Source organism: Rattus norvegicus, chromosome 17 (genome assembly GCF_021556685.1).
Source record: "Rattus norvegicus strain SHRSP/BbbUtx chromosome 17, alternate assembly SHRSP_T2T, whole genome shotgun sequence".
Classification (NCBI taxonomy): Eukaryota; Metazoa; Chordata; class Mammalia; order Rodentia; family Muridae; genus Rattus; species Rattus norvegicus.
The window spans coordinates 9491376-9510952 of NC_141550.1; the positions used below are offsets into that span (position 1 = coordinate 9491376).

Consider the following 19577-nt stretch of genomic DNA (forward strand, 5'->3'; position numbering starts at 1 on the left):
AGGTGTGTCTCCAGGCCCCCAGGCAGAACTCTACTATGAAAGTGATCGGAACTCAAGGTAAACAGGTTCAGGGAAAAGTCAATTAGAAAGTTCTAGGGCGGTTAAGAGCACCGACTGTTCTTCCAGAAGTCTTGAGTTCAAATCCCAGCAACCACATGGTGGCTCACAGCCATCTGTAATGGGATCCAATGCCCTCTTCTGGTGTGTCTGAAGACAGCTACAGTGTGCTTATATATAATAAATAAATAAATTAAAAACAGAAAGTTCTGGGGGTATTGGCTTTGGGCCTGGCTGGAAACCTGCTTCTTCTCACGTCTTGGCTGGTTTCCTTTGTGTTGGTTTCTCAGGCAGGTTTCCCTACACACTAGGAGAGGTAGCTGCCAACAGCTCCGAACTTACCTTCTGGTGGTCTAGACTGGAAGACAGACCACTCTCCAGAATGGAGAGGGAACAAGTCCCTGGACCACAGCAGAAATGTGTCGGGGGTGGGCTGGGCTGGGCTGGGCTGGTAGGATTGGTGGTGGGGCAAAAATTTCAGTACTTGGGAGGCTGAGACAGGAGGATTGCTGTGAGGTTGAAGCTAACATAGGCTACATAATGATTTCAAGGCCAGCCTGGGCTACAATAGTGATATGATACCCTATCTCAACAGAAACAAAAAAGCTATACACACATCCACACATGCACGCATGCATGCATGCAGAGCGTGGTGGCACATACCCGATACTCCAGCAAATGGGAGGCAGCCCAGACTGCTAGACCCTATCATAACCTAGAGTAAAGTAAGAAAGGATTCCAAGATAGCCAAGCATCAGGTTGCTCCTAGGCAGGTGGCTAATTTCGCAGCCCTTCAAGAGAGGTGGGGTGGTGGAAGGGCGAGGCAGCCTTGGAACTACGGATGGCAACTTACGTAAAGAAAGGCCTGGAAGCCAGCTGGAGAGGCTTCAAGCTTAGAATCCCACTGACCTGAGCTTGATCTCGAAATCTCATGGGAGGAGAAGGACTCCAAGTTGTCCTCTGGCCTCTACATGTGCGCAGACAACCATAAGGGTAATAAATAAAACTAATGTCAAAAAGAAAGTAGCTGGAGGCATGGGTTGGCTCTTCCCAAGGCAGCGTGGCCGGTTCTGTAAGGTCGTCTGACACACTGCTCCTGTTTTTCAGGTGAAACTGGCTTTTCCCAGTTGTCTTGAGGGTTGAGTGAAATATCAAATACAGAGACTTAGGAGAGGAGAAGTCTGCCTCATTCTCTTTGCCATTAAATTAAACTACTGCCTACTGCCCTGCGGGTGGTATACCCTGCCCAATTTAAAAAAAAAAGAAAAAAAAAAAAAAAAGAAAAAAAAGGAGTGCCTCCCACCTAGTGGCCATCATGGGTCACTGCATGGTGAAGTTGGCCCACTTTCACATGGGTGTAACGACTGAAACCTGGAGAGTTGCTAAGGCAGGGCGCAGGATGGATGGTTTTTCTGTGTAGTTTAGGCTTGGCACAGGCAGAGTCTCTGAGGTGGGCTCTGTTTCACATGGGGGTGAAAGCTAATTAACCCCGATCACAGGGCTGAAAGAACTGAAGGAACACAGAACCACCTTGGCTACAAGTAAAAAGTGCCCAACGCATTGTGAGTGGAGGAGCACATATCAAGTGAGTCTTACAGCAGCTTTATTTGAGATGACCTTAAGGAGAAACAACACAACTGTTCAACAGCACGAAGCTAGGCTATGACTGACTCAAATAGAGAACTACTAGACATTATTTAAAAAAAACTGCTCAGCCAGGCATGGTGGCACACACCTTTAATCACAGCACTTGGGAGGGGAGGCAGAGGCAGGTGGATTTCTGAGTTCAAGGCCTACAGAGTGAGTTCTGAGACAGCCAGGGCTGCATACTGGGTCCTTGTCTTGAAAAACCAAGCCAAATCAAGCAAACAAACACACAGTAAGAAAAGAGATGTGCTGGCACATGCCTGTCATCCCTGAACAGGGGGGTAGAGGTGGGGGGACCGGCAGTTCAAGGCTAGCCTCCTAAATGACAAGTTTGAGACTAGCCTGGGCTACATGAAACAAACTAGGAAACAAAAGCCCCAGAGCCACATAGAGCAGCATTCATCTCAGCCTTCTGCCCCTCGCTGTCAGTGCTTGTGTCCTGGACATCCCCGCCTGCCCCATGACGGTCCAAATCATGACTTTCACGGGTGTGAGCTTCCGGGGGACAATGGCGAGCTCCTTCTAGGGTCTTCCCCCCACAGCGCCGGGCATGCAGCTGGCAGGGACTCCTGAGCCTATCTAGGCAGAGGTCACACAAGACAAGGGCCAGCGGCCAGTCAGCCCTTCATGACCTCACGATCTTCCCTCATCCTAACGCACCAGGCTGCAGAGAACCCGAGGAAGACCGCTGAGGCGGCCTGCGGCTGGGAAGAAGCTGAAAGCAGAGAATCTACCCATGAGGCCAGGAGCTAAGTCAGGAGCTGGTTAGGGGCAGTGCCCAGGGCAGTGGCCGATGGTGCTTGGCCTGGCCTACTGGCACCAGATTCTAATGCTCTCTGCCCTACTGTTTTTGAGACAAAGAAATGGCTCTCCCAAGGACCAGAAGGCCTAGGAAAACTTCGAGAAAACTCAGACAGCTCTTTAAGTGGAGTGGGAAAGGGACAGCTGTCTTTAAGCACTGCCACCCAACCACTCACATACCCAAAACTTAAGACCCAGCATCCTGGACATGAGGTTAGTGGACACCACCCTGAAGGAATTACCCTGGAGACAAACAGCCTTACGGGCACAGCTTTCATACAGGCCTCTCTGCAGTAGCCAGAGACAGTGGACTATCTCAAGAATAACTCAGATAGCTGGGGGGATGAACTGGGTTGGGCTTAGGGCATCAGGGAGACTTTTCCTGGGGTGAAATCATTACCGAGGACGCTGGGGGCTGATTGTGTGGGAATGCCACAGCATTATCAACGTGGCTGAAAAGCCAGGGCTGAGGTTATGGCCTGACTCACAGAAGAAATTCTTTATTTTGGATGGTTGAGTGACCAGAGAACAAGAATTTAATCCCTGCCCATCCCTTCATGGTACCCAATTGCATTAACAAGGAAGCCTTTCTACAAGCTCTAGGGATACTTCTGGAAGCCCTGCTCCAGTCACCCACTGCAGTGGGTTCCCAGGATGCAAATCTAGGAGGAATCTCACTTCAGGGTCTGGGGACCCTTTTCCTTACTGTAGAACTTGCACCAGTTCTACATTCCTCCTCAGTTCCCCCAGAATCTTGAGGATGACAAGGGAGGGATAGCACCACAGCAAACAGGGTGGGATAGCCTACTACACAAGAGATAGCCTACTATACAAGGACACAGAGCTGAGACCAAGTGACCTTTTAGTAGACTGGCAGGAGGCAGTTACCTATCAGGGCACAGAATTAAGGAGCACAGCAGGCAGGAGACTTTCTCACATGACCCTGGGTTGGAGCACCTCTGGACAAAGGCCCCTTTCGGTGCTTCCCATGATCCCACTGGGCACTCAGGTCTCCTCAAGCTCCTTGCTGCTGCAGATGCCTAGCACCACTCGGGAACTGGAGAGACAGGCAGCAGAGATGGCAGTGCTCTGCCAAGACTGTGTGCTGCAGGGGACTTCATGGTTGGCAGATCTAGACCAAGCCTGCACACGGGACGGGCAGGGAATGACACATCAGCTCCAAGTTTCTCCACGAATCTGCTCAGAGCCCAGAGACAGTGCTCTCCCTTATCTGCAGGAACTTGCTCCCGCCTGACCTTGAGAGTAAAAACAAACATTGGGACTACACCCAGAGGGACAGGGAAGGCTAACCTCTAGCCCATCATCTCAGGTCTTCTCAGAGCCGTCTCCTGCCATGCTACAGAGGGGCCGGAGGAGCTGCACCTGGGTGCAGTCAGAGGCATCTGCAGATCTGCAGCCCACGCTGGCCTCATGCCTCCACATTCTTCTGATATGAGAGGAAGAAGGAGCTGTGGGCTGACCACAGTCACCAGGAACTGGCTTGTGGCTGTCGCACCGAGGGTGATCAGGCAGAGACAGTGCTAGTCTTCCACTGTGCTTGAGTCCTTTGGAGTGGGTTGTGTTTGCACTGGCATCTGGCTCCCAAGTGTCACCAATGTCTTGGGTGACCTGTAATTTGAAATCACAGACACGGGGTCAGCACGTGGCACAGCTATGATGGTACACTCATGATGGTACTTGTTCTAACGGTGGTATGGCTCCCTCATATGTTGGGAGAATGGTATGATGGCCTCCCTTTTACTGAGGATCACTGAATACTAGGGTACTATCTCTTTTCAACTTCAAGTCAGTTCTGCATGGTGAGACCACCCTCATTTTACATATGAAGCTCAACTTCCGAAAGCTTAGCCAACTAGCTTAAAATATTTCTTTAGAAATTTAGGATCTGCAAAGAGGGGGATAAAGCCATGATATTTATGTTTCCCTAAATCTGGCTTGTTTTGCTTAACATGATGATTTTGAATTACTTTCCATCAAATATTTCTTGCCTGTGTGCATGCCTGTGTAGGCCTGGGGATGGCCTTAAGCAATCATTCCTTAGGTGGTAAACATCTTCCTGAGACAAGGTCTAGCTCATTGGTCTAGAACACGCTGCACTAGCTGGCCAGAGACCCAAGGGGTCTTCAGCTCTGCCTTCCCAGTGCAGGGATGGCAAGCACAGCCCATCACATGCGACTTTTATTTTTGTCTGTGGTTTTCACTCAGGTTTGCAAGTACTCCAGGTTGACCTTGAATTCCTGATCCTCCTGCCTCAACTCCCAACTGCAACTGCAGAGATTATAGATGTGCAACCATGCCTGACCGCTTGGCTCCTGGCTGCGAGCCCCCCCCCCCCCCCATCTCTCTCTCCTTCTCCCTCCCCCTCCCCCCCCTCTAAGATAGGGTTTCTCTGTATAGTCCTGGCTGTCCTGAAACTTGATTAGTAGACCAGGCTGACCTTGAACTCAGAGCTCAATGCTGTCTCCTGAGTACTGGGATTAAATGTGTGCCCCAGCACTGCCCAGCTTTCCTCTTCATTCAGTTTTCTGAGACAAGTTCTCGTGAACCACATTCTGGCCTCTAACTCTCTTCATCGTTAAGGCTGACCTTGAACTTGTGGTTCTCCTGCTTTCACTTGCCAAGGGCAGGATTACAGCGTGTGCCACTTGGCTCACCTTATTTTTATAATACATTTTTTTTTTCGGGGCTGGGGATCGAACCCAGGACCTTGCGCTTCCTAGGCAAGCGCTCTACCACTGAGCCAAATCCCCAACCCCTACCTTATTTCTTTATAATCATTCTGACTACGAAAGGAAGCTTTTTAGTGTTTGTTTTCAGACAGGGTCACATGTGACGCTGCCTGGCCTCAGACCAGTGATCAAATCATGCGTCCCTCTTCAGGCTGCTCCAGGCCAGGAAATCCAGGCGCCATTTGAAAACACAAGGGAAATCATCTATGCATCTCTCCTGCAGCTTCAGTCAGTGCAAATGCTAAACGAAGGGCTGATGGGGGAGACCCAGGAGATACCTCGGTGACTGAGAAGGCTCTCGGGAGTCAGTCCATCTGTGCCGGGAAGTACCTGACTCAGAAACGCTAGACTCCTGCTGGAGACTCATGAACTTCAAAGGACTTTACTCACTGGTTTTTGTGTTTGAAGCCACTGACGTGAGCTTGGTACTGTTCTATGGAGTTCAGCACTATTTTACACGTCTTGCAGGGATAGCCCTTCCCAGCTGAAACATACAGGAAAATGAAGAGTTAGTCATCCAACAGGAAGGGACCAGAGGAACACTGCCTGCAGTGAGCATGCACAAGCCCTTCTGAAGACCGGTGGCTTGGCACTGAGGCCGGGGTGCTCTGGAGGCCAGACGGTGTGACACTGTACCCTGGGGCTGCAACCTCCCTATTCTTAAGTTATCCCAGCTAGAGGTCCCAGCAAACAACCAGAAGAGGTGTTACTGAGCAAACGAAAGAATGACAGAGAATAAGTCCCTGAGGTAGCTTAGTGGGTGAAGAAGCACATCCAAGCCTGATGAACAGGGTTTAGTCCCTGGTCCCACAACGTACAAGGACAGGACGGCGTCCTTTGACTTCTACACATGCACCACCTGTGCCTCACCTCAACGACATGAATTAATATATCAGTGCTAACCGCAGAACAAAGATGTCCGATGCTTCAATTCTCCCTCTGCTAAGAGGCCTCATTAAGGGAACCCCGTCACTGAGACCTCTTGGAAGGTCCACCCTCTGTGGGCTTGCAGTAACGGCGATGGAAGGGTACAAGTTGTTATGAGAATCAATCTGCCTCTTTACACTGTGGTTCAGACAGTGATCTCCAGGGATCGGGTGGCATTTTGCTATATGGCTCTAGTAGTGACTCAGGAGTAGGTCAGACTGGATCCCTGGCCATGTTGTGTAACTTGGCTAAATCCTTTTCCCCCCAATGCTTAGCGTTTCACAACATAAAGCTATTGTACTTTTAAAAAAAGATTATTTTAAATATATAAGTACACTGTGGCTGTCTTCAGACATATCAGAAGAGGGCATCGGATCCCATTACAGATGGTTGTGAGCCACCATGTGGTTGCTGGGAATTGAACTCAGGACCTCTGGAAGAGCAGTCAGTGCTCTTAACTGTGAGTCATCTCTCCAGCCCCCACCTATTATACTCTTTACACTCAGAATACTTAGGATAGGGGTTGGGGATTTAGCTCAGTGGTAGAGCGCTTGCCTAGCAAGCGCAAGGCCCTGGGTTCGGTCCCCAGCTCTGAAAAAAAAGAAGAAGAAAAAAAAAAAAAGAATACTTAGGATAAAATAGCTATGTCTTGGGATATAACATTTTAATCCATGTGCATGAATGTGCTTGTATGTACACATATGTGCAGGTGCCCAAGATGCCCAAAGAGTGCCATATTCTCTGGAACTGGAGTTAGAGGTGATTGTAAGCCACCTGGGTGCTGGACTCAGGCTCTCTGTGGGACCAGCGAGTGGTGCTGACTGCTGAGCCTTCTCTCTATGGCTATTACTTTACTTTACTTGTGAAATGAGGCCTCTACACTGTGTAGCTGTGGCTGGCCTTAGGGCTGTGGTGACTTTGTCTTGGATTGAGTGCTAGGATTATGAGCATCACTACGCCAGGCCAAAGCAACTATGATGCAATCAATGTCTCATGTATTTCCTAAAATTTCTTTTGAAACAGTTGAGGTGGGAACTTAAGGGTTCTTTGGCTGGTGTTTTCTTGGGGCAAACACATGAAGGACAAAGGTGAAAGGCTAAGGAAGACTTGGGAAAGAAAGTTTCCCTGAGGCAGACACAGGAGAGAGGCTGTTCTGCTAAATAATGCAAGTGCATGAAAGGACACGTGATGGACTCTTCCCTAAAGACACTTGTGTATTGGTCCACCTTAACATTGAGTAGTAGACCTGCATTTGTCAGGACTCCAGAGTGAACTGCACCAAAAACCTGGTGGCGTGCTGAGTCCTTGTGCTTCCGAGGACTCAGGATGATAGGCAGTGATGCCAGCTGAGACAGACTCACGTGCAAAGGCAAGACACATGATGTCTGGAAGGTGACTGACCGAGGCTTGCTCACAGAGCTAGCTGTGCAATGCTTGTGGGTCTTGCTTCATTGCTCTTCACTTCCCTGAGAGAGGCACAGCCAAGAACCTCTCCTAGTGTTCCTGCTGTCCCTCCTGCTGACTTGAGTCAAGGCTGAGGCCTGGCTGTCTCTGCTGGATAGAGCCACCACTGATTCGTGTTTGCTATCCTGACTTAACTGGACTACTGGTGTATCCACAGAGGGAACTGCTCCAAAGAACCTGTCTAAACAGGTCCATCCCCCTTCCCCATCCTTTCTTTCCCACTACCTCTGGTGGGTGGTGGGCTACAAGGGAAGCTAAAGTGTTTAAGAACCATCATAAAAATACAACTTGAAAACATTAAAGTACAGAGAGCATTTCGCGTAGCTCAGGTCAGCTTCAGCTTCTGTTCTTCCAGCCTCTGCCTCCCGAGTGCCAAGATTTCAAGCATGCACTATCGTGATTAGCTTATTTCACATCCTGTGAGAATAGTTGCTACATATCTATGTCTCTCTCTGTATCTGTCTGTCTGTCTGTAAAAGTAAGACACAGCACATCTCAGGACAGAGATAGAAAGTGGCAAATCTGGATGATGATATGCAGGGAGGGAGGGAGGAGGACTTATGCCCGCCTGCCTGGGGCTCGCTGTGGAGGATGAGCAGCACTCGCACATCTGGAGCCCTCAGCTCTGTGGTGAGATCACAGCTCACTTCCCCGTGTGAGTGAAGATGGAGCCTCTTGGAGATTTGAGTTCCAGGTATGTAAACAGTGGGAAACGATTTTTTAAAAAAGTCATTTGAGCTGGGTAAAGTGGCACATGCCTTTAAACCCAGCCTTTGGGAGGCGGAGGAAAGTGGATCTCCGTGAGTTCGAGGGCAGCCTCATCTACAGAGTGGGTTCCAAGACAGAGCTGTGTAAGACTGTGCCCCATAAAACACAACAAACAATAACAACACATTTTTGGTATGGGGAGGGAGGATTAATTCATTATAATGATGTATATGAGAATGCCACAATGACATCTACTAGGCAATGTCCTCCCTTTGCTTAGATAGGGTATTAGGTAGTCCAAGCTGGCTGCACTCTCAACATAGCTAAAACTGGCCCTGAACTCCAGTCTTCCTGTCTGCACTCTCCAGGCACTGGGATTTTAGACGATGGACAGCTTCGGGTCTTCTGTGACTCAGCTGACCTTGAATACTCTACGAAGCCAAGGGTGACCTTTGATCCCTGATCTTCCAAATCCTGACTTTTACTGCTGGAAGTCACATGTGATGCCACACACAGTACAGGACATTTCGCTACTCTCATATAAAGACTGTCACTGGCATCTGGATAGGAACTATTCTAAACACACAAACCACTTAGAGCAGTGTGGATATTTTAGTACTGATTTTACCTACACAGGATATCTTCCTATTTTGGGGATGGTGGTACATGTTATTTGCTTTTTGGGAGAGGGTCTTGCCATGTAGCCCAGGCTAACCTTCAACAAGAATATAGCCCAGACTTGAAGTTAAGGCAATTCTCCTGCCTCAGTCTCAGCTGTGTGTCATCCTGTCTAGTTCATCTACAATGTGTGCGCGCACACACGTGCACACACAGAGGCCAGAGGTTGGGTATCTTCCTCCATAGCTCTCTTTCTTCTTTAAGATGGATTCTCTCGGGGTTGGGGATTTAGCTCAGTGGTAGAGCGCTTGCCTAGGAAGCGCAAAGCCCTGGGTTTGGTCCCCAGCTCCGAAAAAAAAAAGCCAAAAAAAAAAAAAAAAAAAAAAAGATGGATTCTCTCACTGAACCTAGAGATTATTACCTAAATAGAATGGCTGGCCAGTGAGCTCCAAGATGCACTTGTCTCTGCCCCAGAGCACTATGGTATAGCCGTGTACCACCAGTCAGCTTTCCTGCAGGGCTGGAGTCTTCCTGCTTGCAGGGCAGGCACTGTACCAGCTGAGCCCTCCCGGCCCCTTTCAGTTTCTTTGGCCAGTCTCACCATCTTAATTCAAGAGGTCGTTCACTTCCTTAATTTTATTTTCATTTTTATAGCTATGAGGAGATTGTTCTCTTGATGTATTTCCTAGCAATTTTGTTATTGGTGTATGAAAAAATGATCTTTAATGTTTAGGGTATCATGATATTCTACTTAGTTTGTTTGTCAGGGTTCTGAGACTGGGTCTACAGCACAGGCTGGCCTGGAACTCACCACCACCGACCCAATGTCCTAACTGCTGGATACAGGCAGATACTACCACGTTCAAGGACAGAGGGCTGGAGAAAAAGAAGAAAAGGCCACCTTCACATTCAGGGGAAGTGAGCTGACCCTGCAGGAAATGGCACGTGCTGAGCCTGTTACAGAGCTCACAGGCAGAGGGCAGAATGGAGATGCCACTTTGGGTCCAGACTGTTTGGGTTTTGGTTTGGTTTCCCCCCTGATTGTTTTCCATGTGCGTTTAAAAGGCTGGGGATGTTCTAGTTAGATGCACTGAGGGTATTTTAGATGCATGCATGTATGCAATACTGGGTGTGTGATGGGCCCCGTGCTGTGGCTTCTGATGGACCGTGCACTTCCTGGGTACCTTCTGGAGAAGTACAGTGTTCTCAGGGATGCCGGGGGAATGAGCCAGTGGTCTATTCTGGCTATTTAGCCTCAGAAAACACTCTTTGGTAGGAGAAGGGAGCCAGGCTCACACCCATCTTACGATGCTGCTGTGACTGAGTTTATGCCAAGCACTGGCAGCACAGCCCTGCGATCCAAGCAGTTGAAAGTGCATGCAGGAAGGTCGAGAGTTTGTTATCCTTGGCTACACAAAAAATTGGGGGCCAGCATGAGCTACATAAGACTCTGTCTCAGAAAACAAAACTAAACAAACCCTGAATCCCAAACACAAACCAAAGGAACTAAAACTGCCCTACCTGCTCCAAGCTCATAGTCTGGCATGCTGTACTCATGACAAGAACGATTATCTGGCTTTCAGATTTTTATTGGATTGCTTACACATGTGCATCTGTGTAACATGCCTGGTCTTCCCCCCTCCAACTCCCACGCGCTGTGATTACAGGTGTGCACTACTGTGCCACGTTTATGTGGTACAGGTCAGTGAGGGCACTGCTCTCTGTGCAACTGAGTGACATTTCCAGTCCCAAACATACTAGAAAGGTCCCTAACTGTGAATGCCCACTCTTGTGATGCCAGGTGAGTATCCTCCTCCTTCACCATGACCCAGGGATACAGGCAGGTCTCAAATGCTGTGGAAAGAACCCTAAACATGCTCAAACTTTGGTAATGTGGTTGAGGCCTTCAATCCAGCAATGTGGATGTTACCTAGGGAGTCTGGATCAGAGGCTGGGGCTGGGAAGATGGTTAGGCAGGTAAGACCACTTGCTGCTCTTCCAGAGGACCTGAGTTCAGTTCCCAGCACTTATGTCAGGCGGCTCAACCACCTTTAACGACAGCTCCAGGGAGTTAACTCCTCTTCCAGCATCCTCGGGCACCTGACTTACAAACCCACAGACACAGGATTAACACTGGCCTTTTTCCCTCTCTCTGTATAGCCCTAACAAGTCTGGAACTTGATCTGGAGACCAGGCTGTCCTTGAACTGAAAGATCCACCTGCCACTATATCCCAAGGGCTGAGATTAAAGGTGCCCACCACCACAGCCTGGTTAAAATCTAAAATTTAAAAAAATCTAACCAAAACAAAAATTCCTTCAAACCAGAGATAAAAAACTGGTAGCTTTTGACCAAATCTGATTCATAGAGAGGGTTTTACTCAGAGTTTAAAATTTCTAAAATTTAGTCAGACATTTAAAAATAAGGGGATCTGAGCGGAGACTAGCTCAGTGGCACTGTCTGCTGAGCATGACGAGGTCCTGCAGCTCATGCCCAGCACTGACTCCGAGCTAACGGTGACAATGGTAATAAAAGTACAGCAAACTCCCACACAGGTTTTGGTTTCCATTGTTCTGATTTTTAGAGATGTATGTATGTAGCACTGGCTGTCCTGGAGTTTATATGTAGACTAGGCTAGCCTCACACTCGCAGAAACCTACCTACCTCAATGCTAAGATTAAAGGCATGTGCCACCTGCCTGGCTTCCACAGTACTTTGAAAACTGAGAGGTAGCAGCAGCATATAGCATGGAGTGGCTAACCCTCTCCCACTGCCCATGCCTTCTCTGAACCATATCATTCACTTTCTGCTTGTTCCCCTGCATCTTCTCAAGACAGGTTCCCATTATGTATCAGACTGTCCTTGACCCATGATCCTCCTGCTTCAACCTCCCAGCTTGTTGGGATTACAGTGCACACCACCAAGTCTGGCTTGCCTGTCTGCTCTGTGCTTGCAAACCCTGCTTTAGGAGATTCGAGAGACATACACGGGTAGTCAACGGAACTCTAGTGCTTAGTCCCTGGTCCAACTCTGTGCGAGCAGCCCCTCACCTGGTGAGTCCGAGGCAGTGGGGCCCGCCAGCCGCCCGTAGTGTGCCATGAGCTTGAGCTTGGTCTCCTGCTTCCGGTGCCTCTTGCCAGTGTAGTGCTGCTGGGCCATGGCGGGGTCGTTGAAGGCAGAGTGGCAGAGGCTGCAGAATTTGTCTGGGTCTAGCGTCTCTCTATGTTGCTGCAGGGCTAAGGTGGAGGCCAGAGGAAAGGATTTGTCAGGTGTTTCGACAAAGCTGTGGTAAGAGAGTTCAAACAGAAACAATGAAAAAACAAACCAGAAGGTTCCCAGGTTTTGAGTCTTTTCAAGTGAAAGAAAGGCAGTGCCAACCAGCACACTGAGAGACGTGGCACAGCCCAAAAGAAGTCACACTGAATAGTCACACCATGAATGCTCTAACTGGGACGGTGGCAAGATCTCAGTGAGCTCAATGAACAACTGAGGTGTCCCTCAGCATTAGGTAAGAGCCCAGGTCTTCCCTCTGAGGAGCTCTGGACTCCTGCTATTTAGTTTCCTAACTTCGTATTTGCAGCCTCAGTCTCTCCAGCCCTCAGAATTCCTTGGCATTTCAAAGTGAGTAGGTAAGAAGTGTAAATAGTTCGTTTCCATCCTCAGAAAATGTACCACAGAGAAGACGACATTCAAGCTCTGAGCCCACACAATGGCAGGCTAGCAGATTAGGACACCTTATTATTGTTTACTTGTAGTTTTTCCTGAGAAAGGGTCTCACTACGTAGCTCTCTGGCTGGTCTAAAATGCAAGCTATAAACCAGGCTGGGATTAAAGCGCATGTCAGCACACCTGGCAGGGACGCCTGTTAGGCCACCGTGAGGGACGGGGAGACGGCACCAACAATTACACATTTTGTCTTCAGTTTCCCTTTAGGTTCTCAGACGCACTCCAGTTTAGTAGGTATCATTCTGCCACATTACAGAGAAGACCAAAGCTTAGACAGAAAAATGATTTGCTTGGGCTGGGGAGATGGCTCAGCGGTTAAGAGCACTGCCTGCTCTTCCAGAGGTCCTGAGTTCAATTCCCAGCAACCACATGGTGGCTCGCAACCATCTGTAATGGGATCTGATGCCCTCTTCTGGTGTGTCTGAAGACAGCTACAGTGTACTCGTATGCATAAAATAAATAAATCTTAAAAAAAAGAGATTTGTTCAAGATGACCAAGTCAGCGAGAGAACTCTAGGATGCAGGACCCCAAAGCTATCATATGCCAGGCTCAAGACAGAAGCAGGGGATCTGAAGGCTGCCACTGATTCTCTCACCTCAGAAAACATTGAGACTCTGCTCAGAGGACTTAGTCAGTCAAGGGTAGAAAAGAGATGGCTCAGTTATTAAGAGCACTGGCTATTCTTCCAGAGGATCTGACTCCAATTCACAGCACCCCTGTCAGATGGCTTGTAAGTGCAGGGCATCCAACTGTTCTGGCTTCCACAGTGGAATGTGTGCACACACACACACACACACTCTCTCTCTCTCTCTCTCTCTCTCTCTCTCTCTCTCTCTCTCTCTCTCTCTCTCCTCTTTAAAAGATAAAAGCAGCTAATCAGAGTCTGATCTGGGCATATGTATGTATGAATGAACTTCCCAAAGTCAATACGGCTGCTAATGTTGAAAGCAGGCCAGACAGCTGCTTTCCAGAGTAGATGCCATGACTAACAAGTCCCTGTGGTCACCTGGAATGGTATTAAACTAACAGCCACCACTGCAGACATGGAGGGCCCAGACCCCCGGTCCCCAGCAGTGGGAGAGGGGTGTGGGTCAGCAGAGCTTACAAAGGAGGCTTTCCCATCTCTTACCATTCCCACATAACACTGAGGATTTGTGGCAAGTCGGACAACATTCACCAGTCACATTTTCCCTGGCATAGTTTCAGCAAGTCACTCAGAAACTGAAGTACATATACAATAGTTTATGAGAATGTTTAGTTTGTGGTATTGAGTTGAAGAAAATAGATTATAAAACATTGTTTCCTTTTTCAGTTTTGCGAGACACTGTTTCTTTGCATAGCTCTGGCTATCTACTAGCTCTGTGGACCAGGCTGGCCCTGAACCTTCCGCACTCTTCAGTCCTTTGCCTCTGAATGCTGGGATTAGAGGAGTGTGCTACCACGCCTAGCTTCACTGATGCAAAGTCACAGTGTTCTCTGCATTTTCTATTCTTACATAATGAATCTAGACTTCTGAGAGAAATCTAGACATAAGTCATCTAGACATAAAGTTTTTTTTTTTTTTTTTTTTTGAGACGGGGTCTTGTTTTGTAGTCCAGGCAGTCTCAAACTTGAGTAATCCTCATGCCTTAGCTTCCCTCCCCAGTACGTGACTACTGGAGTGAACCACTGTCTGGCCTGTGAGGATGATCTGCTATGGGACAGCGTATCTATGGATGGCCCAGGTTGGCCTCTAATGCAATACCCTCTGCTTTAGCCTCAACAATGCTAGGACTTATAAAAGTTAACGCCATTCTTTTAAAATTTTTATTACATTTTATTGATTTATTAGGTGTGCATGTGTACTTCAAAGGACAACCTGCAGGCAGTCTTGTCACGTGATTTCTACCATGTGGGGCAAGGGGTAACTCAGGTTGTCAGCAGGCACCTTTCTTTACTTGCTGAGCCGTTCTGTCAGCTTCCTGCCCCATCCACCCACCCACCCACTCACTAACCCATCCATCCATCCATCCATCCATCCATCCATCCATCCACCCACTCACTAACCCATCCATCCATCCATCCATCCATCCATCCATCCACCCACCCACCCACCCACTCACTAACCCATCCATCCATCCATCCATCCATCCATCCATCCATCCATCCATCCATCCATCCATCCATCCGAGACAAGGTTTCTCTGTGTAGCTCTGGCTGTCATGGAACTCATTCTATAGGCCGGGCTGGACTTGAACTCAGAGGCCATGAGTGCTGGGATTAAAGGTGCATGCTACCACTGTCGGTTTATTTATCATGTGTATGTTTACCTGAATGTATGTCAGTGCCCGGAGGCCAGAAGGCAGCATCAGATCCCTTGGGGCTGGAGTTACACATGGTTATGAGCCACCATGTGGGTGCTGGGAATTGAACCAGGAGTCAGTGCTCTTAACCAACAAGCTATCTCTCCAGTGCCCGCTTTAAAACATTTTTAGCCTATTATTATTATTGAATGTGTGTGCGTGTGTTTGTGCCAGCATAGGTGTGTGTGCACATAAGTGTGCATGCCAGAGTACATGTGAGGAAATTAGAGGACAATTTTGTGACTCAGTTCTCTCTTCTCACCTCCATTGGGTTCTGAGCATCAGACTCAGGCCCCCAGGATTGTGTGGCAAACACTGTGACCTACTGAGCCATCTTGTGGGCCCAAAGTTGTTCTTTAAAACATTCTAGAGGGTGAGGCTGAAGAGATGGCTCAGTGATTAAAAGCACTGACTGCTCTTCAAAGGGCTTAGGTTCAATTCCCAGCACCCACATTGCGGCTTCAGAACCATCTGCAACTTCACTCAGTCCTAGAAATCTGATGCCCTCTGTGGGTACTGCATGCCTGGTGAAATGGGAGCAGACAAAACATCCATGTACATAAAAATGAATATTGTTTAAAGAAACACCACACCGGAGGGGAGGAGCACAGTGAGCTCTAATGCCAGAGCAGCTGTTTAACAGATACCCAAGGGCAGCACGAGCTAGAGCTCTCAAGAGACACTTGAAATACACACAGTGTGCTCTCTATAACACACAGAAAAGGGGGAGGAGAATGTAAAAATTCAACATTAGAAGAACCACGATGAACCATGCTAACAATACCTACAAAGTCTGCAGTAATCTGGGGAAATGTATTTTCCTGTTGTTTTTTTTTAAAAGATTATTTATTTATCCTCTCATTTATTTATTTCATGTATGTGGGTACACTGTCACTATCCTCAGACACACCAGAAGACAACCATGTGGTTGCTGGGAATTGAACTCAGGACCTCTGGAAGAGCAGTCAGTGCTCTTAACCACTGAGCCATGTTTTCCTTTTATATCAAAGATTTTCTATGAACCTTATGTGTCTGTGTGGATACGTGCACATGAGAGCGGTGCCCACGGAAGCTTGAGGCAGTGGATTGCTCTGGAGCTGGAATTACCAGGAGTTATGAGATGCTCCACATGGGTGCTGAAATCTGATCTTGGGACCTCTGCAAGAGCAGAACACACTCCTAACTGCTGAGCCATCTCTCTAGCCCCCAACATGAGGAAATGTTATATTAAACCAAGAAATGTATAAGGTTGAATATATTATAATAATACGGTCATGTCAGTGTTAAAAGGTTTTGTGTAGGGTTGGGGATTTAGCTCAGTGGTAGAGCGCTTGCCTAGTAAGCGTAAGGCCTTGGGTTCGGTTCTCAGCTCCGAAAAAAAAGAACAACAAAAAAAAGGTTTTCTGTAATCTTTATATAAATACACTAGCATTTTAAAATATCACCTACACACACACACACACACGCGCACACACACACACACACGCACGCACATATCGCACATGTCAGCATGTCATGTAGCACATTTGCTTGTGGCTAGGATGTACTATGAGCAGGAGCCACTGCTGACAATGCTCTCCCTAGGAGTAAGACTTAGGAGACGTACTACCTGCTTCTTTGAATGCTTTGCACACTGAATTAGAATTATTCACATGTGCAGCATTTTACAGAAATTATGTATTCTATGTTTACAAACACACATATGGAGTCAACCTGGATAAACAGAAAACAAATCTAACACAAGCAGGTACATGAGTACACAGTGCACAGGTTGCAAGAACACAGGACTCTAGAAGGCTGAGCACTGAACTGGAAGGGTTAGGAATCCCCTCACTTTCTCTGGACTTCCCATGCACACTCGTTTCCCTTCTACAGCACACAGAGGCTTACTTTCAGGACTCGAGCTACAGTGAGCCCGTGCAGTACACGGTCAGATCTAACCTGTAAGGCTAATGAAGAACAGCACCAGCATCCATACACACGGTTGCTGCGCTCACTGCCACATGGTTTCACGTGGCAAAGGTTGGAAGTGAATATGGAGGATAACTTACAATTTAGAACAGTAGTACTGGGAGGAGGCATGTTCCACAGAATTTTCCCACGTATGGGAAGGAAAGTCTGTGACATTACAAAACCAATTCTTAAGATAACGCTCCCTGGCCTAATGCTTACATGTCATGGTGCTATTGTTTACTGGCTATCACTTTAGACAAAATCATCAATATTCATCATAGTCAACAAGTCAACCATATTCAAGGTCAATGGTATGCTCTAGACCAGTGGTTCTCAACCTGTGGGTCATGACCCCTTTGGGCTTGAATGACCCTTTCACAAGGATCATCTAAGACCATTGGAAAACACAGATATTTATATTATCATTCACAACAGTAGCAAAATTAGTTATGAAGTAGCAACAAAACTATCTTTACAGCTGGGTCAGCACAACTTGAGGACCTGTTTATATATTAACTGAGGTGAAGGGTTGCAGCATTAGGAAGACTGAAAGCCATTGCTCTCCGAGGGTGGCTTCTTGATTAAGGACTGCATTTTATGAGAGGACCCCATGCACTGGCCTTTAAATGGTGACCTGCTGTATCCTAGACATTTTTTGAGGGTGGGGGGGTGTTTGCCTCTTATCTTTTTGGGTGGCATATAGGCCAGGCTGGTCTCAAACTGGCAGCCAAAGTGACACTGAACTCCTGATCTTCCTGTCTCCACGCTCCGAGTGCTGGGATTGGCAGTGTGGGCCACTATATCTGGCAGTCATAATTATCTTCACAAGCTCCAAAGCAGACGGCACTGACACTTTTCAAGGGTGGAAGTTCAGACAAATGGTAAATAAAAGTGCCCAGACTTAACCTGTGCTGCTCTGACTCCACGTCTGCACTCTCTCCCTTCACATCATGAACAACTGCACTGGGTATGAGAAGAGGGGACAAGGATGAGTAGGTCTCCATCACATCCTCAAAACCTTCTAAACACTTGTCTTGTTTCAATGATGAAATAAAACAAAAGGATCAAAAGTTCTATCGATAGTGTGGTCTTAGTCCAAAACAGAGAATAATATGCACACACACACACACACACACACACACACACACACACACACACACCCAGTGAAACAGAAATCAAAGGCCTCCTACTCGTGACTAATTGCAGTTACCCTAGGATAAAGACCTCAGGATGAAAGTGATGGCTGTGCCAATGCTGAGAGATAAAGAAGGCTACATGTGAAGTCGGACGCTGGGGAGGGACTCACGGCAGCTGCGACTGGCTTGCTAGGGTGTCTGGCTTTGAAGGCATTTAGAGCAGGCAGCCCTTGCAGGTCAAAGTGAGCAGGCATAACCTGAGTCCGTGAAGATGAGGATTTAGCTGTCGCCGGCAACACTCAGCAGTAAGAGCAGGTGGGGTGGGAGGAAAGAACTAAGAGGGCGAGCGAGGCAGGCGGAGAATGCTCAGTGTGCAGCTGGCCTTTGGCCTCCCTGAGTTATAATTACTGGCCAGGTTAGTAAGTAATTATAGGCTAAGAACCAAGTCACGGCTATAGAAAATCTGACAGAAGCACACCCAGGGAAGTAGAGTGAACCAAGTCTGAGGCCGAGTCTCAGCAGGGCAGGGTCTATGATGGACATACGCACTTTACACCGGCTCTCACATGGCCTGGTTGGCTCAGACTCCCTGTGGATGGTAGCTGCCTTCACCACGTGAGTGCTGAGAATGAGGGTATGCACCTCATCTAGCTTATGCGAGGCTGGGGCTGCAGCACACTAGGGAAGAACTACTCTACCAACCGACTCAGGCCCCCAGCTCATATTTGGATTTTTCAGGGCTTTCAAAAGCCTGAAATACCTGAGCCCCAGTCTACATTCTGAGGCTCCAGTGAGCATTCTGGAGCACCTGCAATGGTGCCCTGAGGACTGAGGGTCTCCAAAGCACTACTCAGGAAAACCAGTACCTGCCCCCTTAGCGGGCTGCTGCTTCAGCTTTAAGTTCCTTGCGTGGGTCTTCCCCAGGTAGTGCGACTGGGCCACAACAGGGGAGGAAAAGGTCATGTTACAGACGGGGCAGCAGTGGTTCTTGTCTTTGCTTCTGCTGCTCTTCTGGTTGGGAGAGAGAACACAGGTCTGATCACGCCAGCGCCCATCCAGAAAACCTCCAATGGTTCCCCACTGCCCTTTGGCAGGTGGACATTTAAGACCCCCTTCACATGTTAACCGTAACATAAGTACAACACACCTTTACAAAGCCCTCTCCAGCCATTTCACGTCAGGCTCCGTGCATGGTTTCCCACTTTATTCTGTTACTTCCGCATTTGCTTGCTTATCCCTACTGTCTAGAATGTTCCTCCTTATTCCCGCCTGGCTTTATTAGGTCTGCTATCAGCTATTCAGTGACTCTGACTTTAAGACACATGACTAAACCATCAGCAAGGCCCCTGCGTGCAGCAGTCCAGGAGGCGCTGGCCTTCCTCCTCAGCTGTGTTCCCAGTATGTCAGACTTTAGTGCACCGTTTGTCACCCTGAACTGACGGCATTGC

General features: G+C 48.1%; 1 protein-coding gene across 2 annotated transcripts in view; it reads right to left on the bottom strand.

Moving 5' to 3' along the window:
- Window positions 1-1636: 1636 nt before the first annotated feature.
- Zfp346 (zinc finger protein 346) overlaps window positions 1637-19577 on the bottom strand; it is a 30102-nt gene continuing 12161 nt past the window's right edge. The window contains 4 exon segments of one of the 2 annotated variants that reach the window (NM_001399322.1): window positions 1637-4134; window positions 5646-5739; window positions 12022-12207; window positions 18996-19140. In NM_001399322.1, coding sequence (NP_001386251.1) covers window positions 4047-4134; window positions 5646-5739; window positions 12022-12207; window positions 18996-19140 — 513 coding nt within the window. In that variant the 3' untranslated portion in view covers window positions 1637-4046. 2 annotated transcript variants of the gene reach the window in all.